This window comes from Callospermophilus lateralis, chromosome 8, assembly GCF_048772815.1.
Source record: "Callospermophilus lateralis isolate mCalLat2 chromosome 8, mCalLat2.hap1, whole genome shotgun sequence".
NCBI classification, from domain to species: domain Eukaryota; kingdom Metazoa; phylum Chordata; class Mammalia; order Rodentia; family Sciuridae; genus Callospermophilus; species Callospermophilus lateralis.
The window spans coordinates 124634401-124645403 of record NC_135312.1 but is presented as its reverse complement, the minus strand read 5'-3'; the positions used below and the strand labels follow the sequence as shown (position 1 = coordinate 124645403).

The 11003-nt window shown below is 46.5% G+C and overlaps 1 protein-coding gene across 1 annotated transcript in view; it reads left to right on the top strand.

Annotated features, from left to right (window-relative positions):
- Positions 1 to 5528: 5528 nt before the first annotated feature.
- Positions 5529 to 11003, top strand: part of Noct (nocturnin) — a 30046-nt gene continuing 24571 nt past the window's right edge. The window contains exon 1 of the mRNA XM_076864359.2: positions 5529 to 5920. Coding sequence (XP_076720474.1) covers positions 5731 to 5920 — 190 coding nt within the window. The 5' untranslated portion in view covers positions 5529 to 5730. The remainder of the gene's footprint in view (positions 5921 to 11003) is intronic.

Genomic DNA, 11003 nt, shown 5'->3' with positions numbered 1-11003 from the left:
GCAATCCTCCTGCCTCAGCCTCCCAAGTCACTGGGATTACAGGCATGCACCTCTGCACCCAGCCTGTTTTTAAATCATTATTATTGTCTTAACATAGAAATGGCAAAGTTTCCATTGCACTGACAAGTAAGTGTATCAATCTCATTTCTTGATATCATAATAATGCCACAATTTTTGTTGTAAATTTGTGGTGCTGGGGATCACGCCCAGGGCCTTGAGTACGTTAGGCAAGCACTCCATTCTACCACTGAGCTACACCCCCAGCCTGATGCAGTTTGTTTGAATCAGCTTTTATATCTGCTCACTGCAGATATAAAAGCTGAGGGCCTCACTAAGTTGCTGAGACTGGCTTTGAATTTGCAAGATCTTGTGATCATCCCACCTCAGCCTCCCAAGCCATGGAGCATGTGCCACCATGCCCCGCTAAAAGTTGCATTTCTTAGTAGCAGAAACTGCTAGTTGCCCCTTTAATCTAATCCCTTCCTTAGTTGCCATTAGAATAGCTGGTGTTGGATGACTGCTGGTCATCTAATCTCTCCCTTTCTTGAAGACAGGGTGTGTAACTAGAAAACTGCATTTCCAATCTCCCTTTCAGGCAGGCAGAGACCAATGACTAATGAGATATGTGTGGAAATTATTGGAAGTCCTTCTAGAAAACCCTTTGAAATGGGAACAAATTGCTGGTGCAGTCATTTTAAAAATGTTTTCCTTCCTTTTGCTTCCTGCCTAAAACTCTTGACAAGTTTCCAACAGCCATTTTGTTGTCAAGAAAAAAAAAAAAATGGAGTAGTATGGGCTAGGGCACTTCAAATGCAGTCGGGAGGCTATTATCAATCAGCTCTTAGACGTGTCCTCAGCTGAACTGTTGAACAGGGCTGCAGACCTGCCCAGTCTGGATCCAAGTTGACCTTTTGAAATCTTGTTACCCGGGGTGACCTTCTGTACAAAGCACGAGATGGCACCCAATCCCAATCCCAAAGAAGCTTCTGCCATCACGAATCATGATTCTTAAAAAGTGGTGTAATGTCCAACCCCCTTGCAGTTTAAAGCTACAAATACAGTTGCCATTTTGTAAGACCACATCCTCAAGATTATTTGAATCTGTGTTTTCCAGGACTGCAATCTTAATTAGCCCCAAATAAATGGAACTTTGTACAATTTCTACTAACAAACCATACTAATTATCATCTTTCCTAATTTTTTGTTGTTGTTGTTGTTATTATTTGGGGTGTGTGTGTGTGTGTGTGTGTGTGTACTATGGATTTAACCCAGCGGTGCTTTACCATTGAGCTACATACCCAGTCCTTTGAATTTTTTAAAATTTTGAGGCAGGATCTTGCTAAGTTGCTGAGACTGGCCTGAAACTTTTTGTTGTTGTTGTTGTTGTTGTTCTAATTAGTTATATACGACAGTAGAATGCATTTTGACACACTGGCCTGAAACTTGCCTTCCTCCTGCCTCTTCCTCTTGAGTCCTGAAACTATAGGCTTTGCATTTGGGCCACCCTGTCCAATAGTCATTTTCCTTAAAGATCAGAAGTTTTCAATAACACCAAAAATGCTCTGCAAAAAATAATGAGAAATCTTCTGCCGTCTGCATTTATATTTGGGGGGTTTTGTTTGATTGGTACTGGAGATTGAACCTAGGGCGCTTAAGCACTAAGCTATATCCTCAGCCCTTTCTATTTTTTACAACAGAGTTGTGCTACATTGCTTAGAGCCTCCTTAAATTGCTGAGGCTGGCCTGGAACTTACAATCCTCCTGCCTTAGCCTCCAGAGTTACTGGAATTACAGGTAGGTGTGCACCACTTTTTTTCTTGTGGTATTAGGGATTGAACCTGGGGTGCTCTATCACTGAGCTATATTCTCCAGAATATATATTTTCTAATTTTGAGACAGGGTCTTGTTAAATTGCCCAGGCTGGCCTCAAACACTGGGGAAGCAAGGACTTGTCACCCGGTCAACAGTGGTAACATTACTAAGTAAGTTGTTTAAAGCCTCACTAAGTTGCTGAGGCTAGACTTGAATTTGCAATCCTCCTGCCTCAGCCTCTGAGTGGCTGGAATTACAGGCATAAGGCACATGACTGGCTCCCTACCCACCCCACACACTTATTCTCTTTCTTTCACTTTAGAGATAATGGACATTGTTTAATTTCCTATTTATGGGTCAGAAGAATATTATTGTACCAGTGCTCCACTTTATGCTTGGAAAGTAGCCCTTGCTGCTGTGCCACTGCAACTTATTTTTTAAATGGTCTTGTTTCTTTCTCTTCCTCTCTCCCTGCTCCTCCCTAATCTCTCCGGAAACAGGATTACCTTTCTTCCCCTTCCTAGGCAGATTTATCTGTCCTTGAGTTCACACCCACCATAGGAATGAAATAAACCAGACTTTGGGGATGGCACCAGAAGATCTCAGTAACGACTGTCTCCCACATTAACAAGTGAATTAAAACTCCAGGCTGAAAACACGCAGAATGCAGCCTTTGAGTCACCTTTTTGAATGTATGCTCTTCCATGAATTTTTTTTTAGTCATACGTGGACACAATACCTCTATTTTATTTGTTCATCCTTATGTGGTGCTGGGGATTGAACCCAGTGCCTCAAGCATGCTAGAAAAGCACTCTACCACTAAGCCACAACCCCAGCCCCTGAGTCACCTCTTTCAAAGCCCCCTGTTCCTATTGATGGACAGAATCACAGCCTCTGGGACAGGAGTCCCTGTGTTTCTCCTTTGCTAGCAAAGCAATAAACCTTCTTTTTCCTTTTTCTCAAAACCATGTCCTCATTATTGGATTGGCCTCAGGGACAAGGACTGAGCTTTTGGCTACATTATGACTGAGGAATTAGAGGAAGTGTGATGGTTCCTTTGAGTCCATGTGGGACTTGTCTAAATACAAGATTAAAATTTCATTTATCCTGGTCTTGGACTACTACAAGAGTTTGAGTGTTCATTACTGTCAAAGAAAGAATTACTGTGTAATTCTGTGTCATCCCAAGTGGATGCCAAGAACTAATTAGCTGTAAGCACTGAAACCTCCTGCCCCCACACAGCTTGATGTCTACCTTGACATGACCTATGAGTCTATGGTCTTCATTAGCAGAACTTTAATACTCCAGGAGATGCTTGCCCAGTTGAATACCTTTATTATACATTCCAGGAAATTATCTGAAAAAGTTATCAAGGCCTTTTCTGTGTGTATATGCATGCTGTTGCTGACTGAAGCCAGGGCCTTGCACATCCTAGGCGAGCGCTCTACCAGTGAGCTACACCCCAGCCCCTAATTTCTATTTTTCTAATGGCTTGAAATATTTACTCTCTAATACATCATGAAACTAACACCCCCTAACATTACAAAGTAACATCCACTTTCACATGTTCTTTGATTTTGTGTGTGTGTGTGTGTGTATGTGTGTGCAATACGTGTGCAGCCCTGGGGTTTGAACCCAGTAGCTGGTGCGTGCTAAATACATGCTCTACCATTGATCTACCCCCAGCACTCGAATCTTTTTTTAACAATGACAGTGTATGTTTGTTTTTGTTGTAGTGGTGGGTGCTGGTGCTGGGGATCAAACCCAGGGCCTTACACTGACAGTTATTCTTTTTTTGGGGGGGGGGTGGAGTTTAGGGGATTGAACTCAGGGACACTCAACCCCTGAGCCACATCCCACATCCCCACCCCTATTTTGATTCTTATTTAGAGAGAGGGTCTCACTGAGTTGCTTAGGGCCTCGCTTATGCTGAGATTGGAGTTATTCTTATTTGGGGATTAAAGCCAGGGCCTCAGGGAAGCCATCCACCACTAACCTACACTCCCAGATCACCACCACACCCAACCTTTTCATGTTTTTATTTTTTTTCCATTTTCATTTTCATTTTGAGACAGGAACTGGTTAATTGCCCAGATTGGCCTTGAACTTGTGCTCCTCCAGCCTCAGCTTCCCAGTTGCTGGAATTACTAGCATGCACCACCACACCCAGTTTGACAGTTGCTATTTGAACAGTACTCTTTAATTTTCGAAACACTTTCCTCCAGCATTTTCTTATGACTATCTCTAAACATATAGGAAAGAAAAAAAGAATTGAAAGTGAACATTCATATACCTGTCATCTAGATTTTAAATCGACATTTTGTTATATTTGCAAAACACTTTTTATGGGTCAATTTTATTATCACTTTTTTTATTTCACCTAATGACTACGGTATGATTGTTTTATAGATAAGGAAACTGAGACTAGGAGTGTTTCAGTGTTTCAGACGTGCCATGGAGCTCGTATCCGGGAGTTGTCAATTTATGCCAGCTGATTCATCCACACCCTCTGGGTGTTAGGTATGCAATGCAGGTCTGGAAATATTTTGAATATCCTTGGTGAGCCAAAGCTCCCAAGTCCATAAGGCAGGGGAATCAGCACAATCGTGGGAAAACCAACAAAATACATTTCTAAATCGTAAGTCATTCAGAAATGAATACAGCCTTGCATTTTCCCCTCCTCCTCATTCCACTTCCATTCTCGGCTAGTCATCGTCAGCTGCCCACTCTACCTGAGATATTTCTCCCACCCACTTTCTTTCCAGTCCCATCCACCTGGTGCAGGTTTAGGATATCTCTTATCTCACTGGTCTCCTTTCTCCTGCCTTTTTATGGACCAGAGACACAACCCTGACCACATCCTTGGCGCTGCTCGCAAAACGATGACTCACCTGAAGTCCGTCTAGAGTCCTCTACCCTCCACGACACCACAAATTCAAGTTTCTGTCTTCTCACGCCTCAGCTTCTGTCTTACATAACTGAGGAGTGCCTTCCCCAATTACGCTCCAGCCTTTTTTGCTTTCCTCGTGGATAAATCACCATGCTCCCCCTCCCCCAATACCACAGGTGTGAATTCTCCACCTCCACGACACGACCCGCGCAAACGCCAACTCCTCTATGAACCCTCCACAAATCGCGGGCCTCCAGCACCCATCTGTGGCACTGATCATTTGGTTTAATTTCTCTGGTGGCCTCCTGCCTCCATTGCCCGAGGACAGAGAGCATCCTCGCGGAAAGGGGTCGAGGTTGCAATCAGCGTCGCCCCCGCACACAGTCAGTGCTTTATTTCGTCTAACTCAGCGCAGCCCGCCCGAGGGGTGTGCCCGAGCACGCGCGCGCACACACGGACGCTGCCTTCCACTCGGACACACACGTGTCCCTGGGGCCACAGCCCTGGAACTGTCTCGGGATTCCCAGCCTATGGGTGCTTCCATTCCGGTCAGAGGGAGGGGTCGCTGGTGTGTTTAAAATCGCTGCAGCGGAGGCTCGTCACCTTGGCCCTCCTGCAGCCTCGGCCCCGTGTCGCTGCTGAAGTCCCCGTTCCTCTGCAGACAGGACTGCCCCGGGCCAGGGGGCTGCAGCCCGGCCGCGCCGCGCTCGGCCCCGAGCCCCCCCTCCGGCTCCCGCGTGGTGGCGCCCGCTTTGTCAGCGCGCTGCGCTCGCCGGTGGCACTCCAGCCCTCGCCAGCCCGCAGCAGTCGGAGCCGCCGCCGCCGCCGCTGTCGCATCTTCGCGCCCCTCTCGGCCTCGGCTGCCCGGGACTTTCCCGGGCCCCCGGCGAAGTGAGAAGCGGCTCGGGAGCATCCGCCCGCAGCGGCCCGGCGGCCTGACCGACTCGCCGGCCTCGGTCCCTCCATCCAGGTCGGCTCCTCGGGCGCGCGGAGCGGCCGCGGCGGTGGTGGCGGCGGCGGCGCCCGGCATGTTTCAGAGCCCGCGGCGGCTCTGCTCCGCCCTGCTGCAGAGGGACGCCCCCGGCCTGCGCCGCCCGCCCGCGCCCGGGCTGCGCCGCCACTCGCCCCCGCCGGCGATCGTCCCCCGGCCCGCGTCCCCCCGGCTCCTGGCGGCGGTCTCGGCGGCCCCGGGCGCCGCGAGGTCGTGTTCCCGGACAGGTGAGTGAGTGGTCGCCGTCCCCGCGCGGCGGCTGCCTGGAGCCCGAATGAATGGGAAGCTGGGGCTGCGCGGCGCGGGTCTGGCCCGAGAGCCGCCCTCTCCCGCAGGGTCGGCTCCCCGGCCTCTGCTCCTTCACCCCGGCTTTCCGGGGGCTCGCATCTGGCGAGAACTGGAACGCTGCGCGGGTTCCGCTGGACCCTGCGCGTTGGGCTTCCGTGTTTGTCGCTTTTGACCTACCTTAAGTCTGTCCTTTCCAAGGCGACAATTTATTTCTGTTGGTCACACTTTTTATTGCACTACCTAGGAATATTTTTATATTTTAAAAAACTGGACGACACTTACTTGATCTTGTGGCTGGCATGGCCTAGGTGTTCTGAATTTCCTTAAAGTCGTGTTGATGACAGCATACGTTGACTGGTGTTACATTTATTGGATTTTTTTTTTTTTTTTTCCAAAGCCTTCCACTCTTTCTTTTGTACTGGAGGTTTAACCCAGGGGCACTTTAGCATTGAACTACACCCCTAGTCTTCTATCGTTTGTCTTTTTGTTGTTGTTGTTGTTGTTTGTTTTAATTGAAACAGGATCTCGCTAAATTGCTTAGGTTGTCCTGGAACTTGCCGATCCTCCTGCCTCAGCCTCCCAGAGTCACTGAGATTACAGGCGTTTGCCACCACACCCATCTTCGGCCCTCCACTTTTAATACTTCTGTCATTCTGTGTCCTGTTAATTTAGGTCTTAAAAAACTGATGCCTTCTGTTCACCAAGAGTCAGTTCCACCCTCACCCCCACTACTGGGCATTGATCCTAGGGATGCTGTACTGCTGAGCTACAACCCCAGGCCTTTTTAGTTTTGAGTCAGGGTCCCCCCAAATTGCCCAGGCAGTCCTGCAGCTTGAAATTCTCCTGCCTCAGCTTCCTGAGTAGCTGGGATTACCTCCTTTTGCCACTGTTCCTGGGCGGAATATTAGGCTTCTGATATAGGTGTACTTAATGAAACTTTTAAAAGATAAATAAATCCTCTTGATTTTATTTATTTTTATTTTTTTAAACTATTCTTAAGTTTTAGGTGGACACAGTATCCTTATTTTACATTTATGTGGTGCTGAGGCTCGAACCCAGTGCCTCACACCTGCTAGGCAAGCGCTCTACCCACTGAGCCACAACCCCAGCCCATCCTCTTGATTTTGTAGATAAAAAAAAAAAAATCCAAGGACTTGGTGGGGCTCCTTTTGCGAGTGTTGTGCGGCATGTGTGCGGTGCTGGGGATGGAATGTGGTCGCACAGATGCCAGGCAAGCTTTCCTCCTCGTAGCAACACCCACATCCCAGCCCATCCAGGTTGCTTCATGGTAGAGCTCCAAGATGCACAGGCCCTGCCTTCCATCCCTAGCACCAAAAGAAGAAAAGAAATGAAACCATTGTTGAGAGCTGAGCCTTGGGGAAGAAAGAGCTGATGAAACACCTTTTTTTCTTTGGTTAAAGATTTGCAAATGGCACCAGGGTGCCAGGGGAGGAACGTCCCTTTCAGCCGGGGTGATCCTTTTAGGCTTGTACAGAGTGGCTGGTCCTTGAACCAGGCCTTGAAGCCTGGTTAGATTTGGAAGAGATTAAAGTAAGGCATTTTGTTGGGGAAAAGCAGGAGCCAGAGGGGAGAGGCCTGAGCAAAGAGGCCCTTTGTAAAGTAGACGGTGCCCAGAACCTGCCTGCAGGTGCTTTTAGAAATGAGGATGATGGAATATCCCTTGTAGAGCTACTAAATCCGAATGCTTAATAGGGGGCCCCTAGGTTTCCATATTACTGAGCCAGATAATAATTAAACTCCAGTTTTGTGGGGATTTTTTTGGGGTGAAGTGTTTTGTTTTATGGGGTTCTGGGAATTGAACCCAGGGCCTCATGCATGCTAAACAGGTGATTGTTAAATGCTCCAAAGTTGGAAAATTTATACCCACAGGTAAGACAGGCTTTGAAGGAGCTAAAAGCTGTTCTGCCCTCCAGTCCTTTGTGGGGCGTGGTAATGAGTCCCAACATTTGGACCCATTTGATAATCAGTTCATTTCCTAATTATGCCTCTTGGCAATTATCAGTTACTGGGGAAATGAACTGGGTGTGGCATGATGTGGGCCTGTAATCCCAGCTACTTGGGGGCTGAGGCAGGGGGCGGAACTCAAGTTCAAGACCTGAGGCTGGGGCTATAGCTCAGTTGGTAGAGTGCCTCTCATGCACAAGATCCTGGGTTCAATCCCCAGCACCACACACACACAAAAAAAGTTCAAGACCAGTGTCAGCAACTTTAGTGACTCCTTGTTGTCATGGGGGGGAAAAATGTGGGAGTGGTATTGTTCAGTGGTAGAGCACCCTGGACTCTACCTCAAAAAAGTTGCTGGGAAAATGAGATTTAAGTTTCAAGTGCTAGGTTTTTAGGATTTAAAGGGGAACTGGGAGATGATCTCAGTGTTTTTCCTCAAGCCAAGACAGCAGCCCCCATAAAGAGGCAGCAGCTGCCACAGTTACTGCACTGGTTGAGTTGCAGTGGGCGCTGTGGTGGGATGTCAGTGCTGGCCCCCAGATCCCTCAGATAATGAAGAGTTGGCTGGATTACCGCTCACGGCTGGAACACAATGCCTGTTTCTTGGTACAATTTTAAAAGCAAATACCAACTGTGTTGAGGAGGCGGCTTTATTTAGGAGGTCCCTTAGCTATGTGAGTAAGCTGCTTATGAGAGAGAAGAAATGGGAAAGCTTGTAATTATCAAGCTTCTACAGACTAAATTGCTTTCCTTGTGGGAGAACTAAGGTATCATTTTCCTGTTGCACTTGGTGGTAACAGTTTCAATACAGTGAACTGTGGGGGGCTCTTGAGTTAATAACCATGGCTCTAGAACCATCTTCAGCCCACTTACATACAAACATTTGCACATTATTGAACTTTGTTTGCTGACTCCTAATGGTAGACGTCACCTGAAAAAGCAAATGAGATGAATTGATAGAGTATATCCACATTCTGCCTTGAACACCAGTACACTTAAAAGGCCAACTGTTACTTTGTACCACATGGCTGATTGCAACAGGAATTGAGAAGACAAATCAGTGGGGAAATCTTTGCTTTGGGAGGAAGGGAGGGTACTTTGGACGGGAGTACCTGGAAGGAGGTTGTAGATGAGGGGGCAGTGGGAAACATCTCTGGAAAAGAGGTACTTCCAGAATCATCTGGGACACTTGTTAAAATAGGGATTTCTGCTTCTGCACCTATCTGCTTGGATCAATTTCCTGAGAAAACTGGCAACTTGGTGTATTTCACAAGTGTCCCAGGTGTTTCTGACAAGTTTGAGAAGCCATGAAGAGGATTCTGGAAGAGTGCTAAGATGGTGAGTTTGGGACCCGAGACAGTTCAGCAGACCCCTGAGCAAGAGCATTTACCCCCAAGACAGAAAGGAAGGAGTTGGCAAATTCATGCAGTTCGGTGAGAAGAAACTTGAGGCTGACATTGTCATCGAGGTAGATCCCTGGATAAATATGAGCAAGGTTTGTCTGTTCTGTTCACTAAAGAGAGAGGTGATTATCTTCTGGTTTCTTGGAAGGAGGGGTATGGGGAAGAAAGGAGACTCAATATTTGTTGTTAGGAGTCCAATGAGTAATCGGACTTTATAGGGCCTTGATAGTTTTTTTAATAGTTATTATTGTACTTTAAAAACAGAACTTTGGAGGGCATTGTGCATTGATGTTGGTAATCGAACTAGGACTATTGTGAAAAGAGGAATTAAGATATTTTGGATTTGTTCTGAGAACCCTGGCTGTCTTGTCTCTGTCTGGTGTCAGAGTGACACCTGAAACCTAGTTGGATTCAGAATGCTGGGGACATGGGCAGGAGGGCCTAGGGAAAGGATGATTTTTTTTCCTTCTGCTATCAAACAAATGTAAGGCCCAGATCTTCTGAATTTTAATACCTGCAAGTGGAACCTGAACATCTCATTCTGACATACAGCCCAGGTAGGCAGCACAGGTACACCAGTGAGGACTCATTTTGCTAAGTGCTTAGACTCCAGCCATAAATTTCTTTCTTTGTTTTTTGTTTTGTTTTTTTTTTTTTTTTTTAAGTACTAGGAATTGAACTCAGGGGCACTCAACCACTGAAACACATTCCCAACCCTATTTTGTATTTTCTTTAGAGACAGGGTCTCACTGAGTTGCTTAGTGCCTCACCGTTGCTGAGGCTGGCTTTGAACTCATGAACCTCCTGCCTCAACCTCCCGAGCCGCTGGGATTACAGGTGTGTGCCATCATACCTTCCATGGAGGTACTCTTTAGATTAGTAATCAATATTTGGTTAGGGAAAGAGAAGAAGGAAGTGGGATTGGGCGAGCTGCTGCTGCCCATCTGTCTGCCTGATGTCTTCAAACGCACCAGACTGTCAGTACCTGGTCCAGCACAAGCTACAATGTGAGTTATTTGCCAATTCTAATAATTCTTTTTTTTTTTTTTTTTTTAAGACAGAGGAGAGAGAGAGAATTTTAATATTTATTTTTTAGTTTTTGGCAGACACAACATCTTTGTATGTGGTGCTGAGGATCGAACTCAGGCTGAGGATCGAACCCGGGCTGCACGCATGCCAGGCAAGCGCACTACTGCTTGAGCCACATCCCCAGCCCCAGAATTCTAATAATTCCTTGGATATAATATTTTTCTGTTTCCTTTTTATGCTTTGTTTTTGTGGATGTGAACTATCAACGAGAGTCTGATGCATTTTATTTGGAAATAATTTCATGACTTGATGTTTTTTATTTTTTTCCAAAACTTACAGAAATTAACACAAGCCAATAATGAAAATCTTTTGCCTCCAAAGTGTAAATATCACTGTGAGAACTGTCTATAGAAATTTACAAGTTTTCTTTTCCTTGGTATTCTAAAATTTCATCCAAATAAATGTCTCAGCACCTGTTGAGCAGGTGCAGTCTTTAGCACAGGGAACATTCCATTGTTTCTTGGACTATTCTTATCACTATATTGCCTCTTGTTCTCATGTTCTTGATCCCCTGTTAGACTGTTGGCCTTATGGATCTCTCCCCCATGTCTCTTCATGTTTTTAA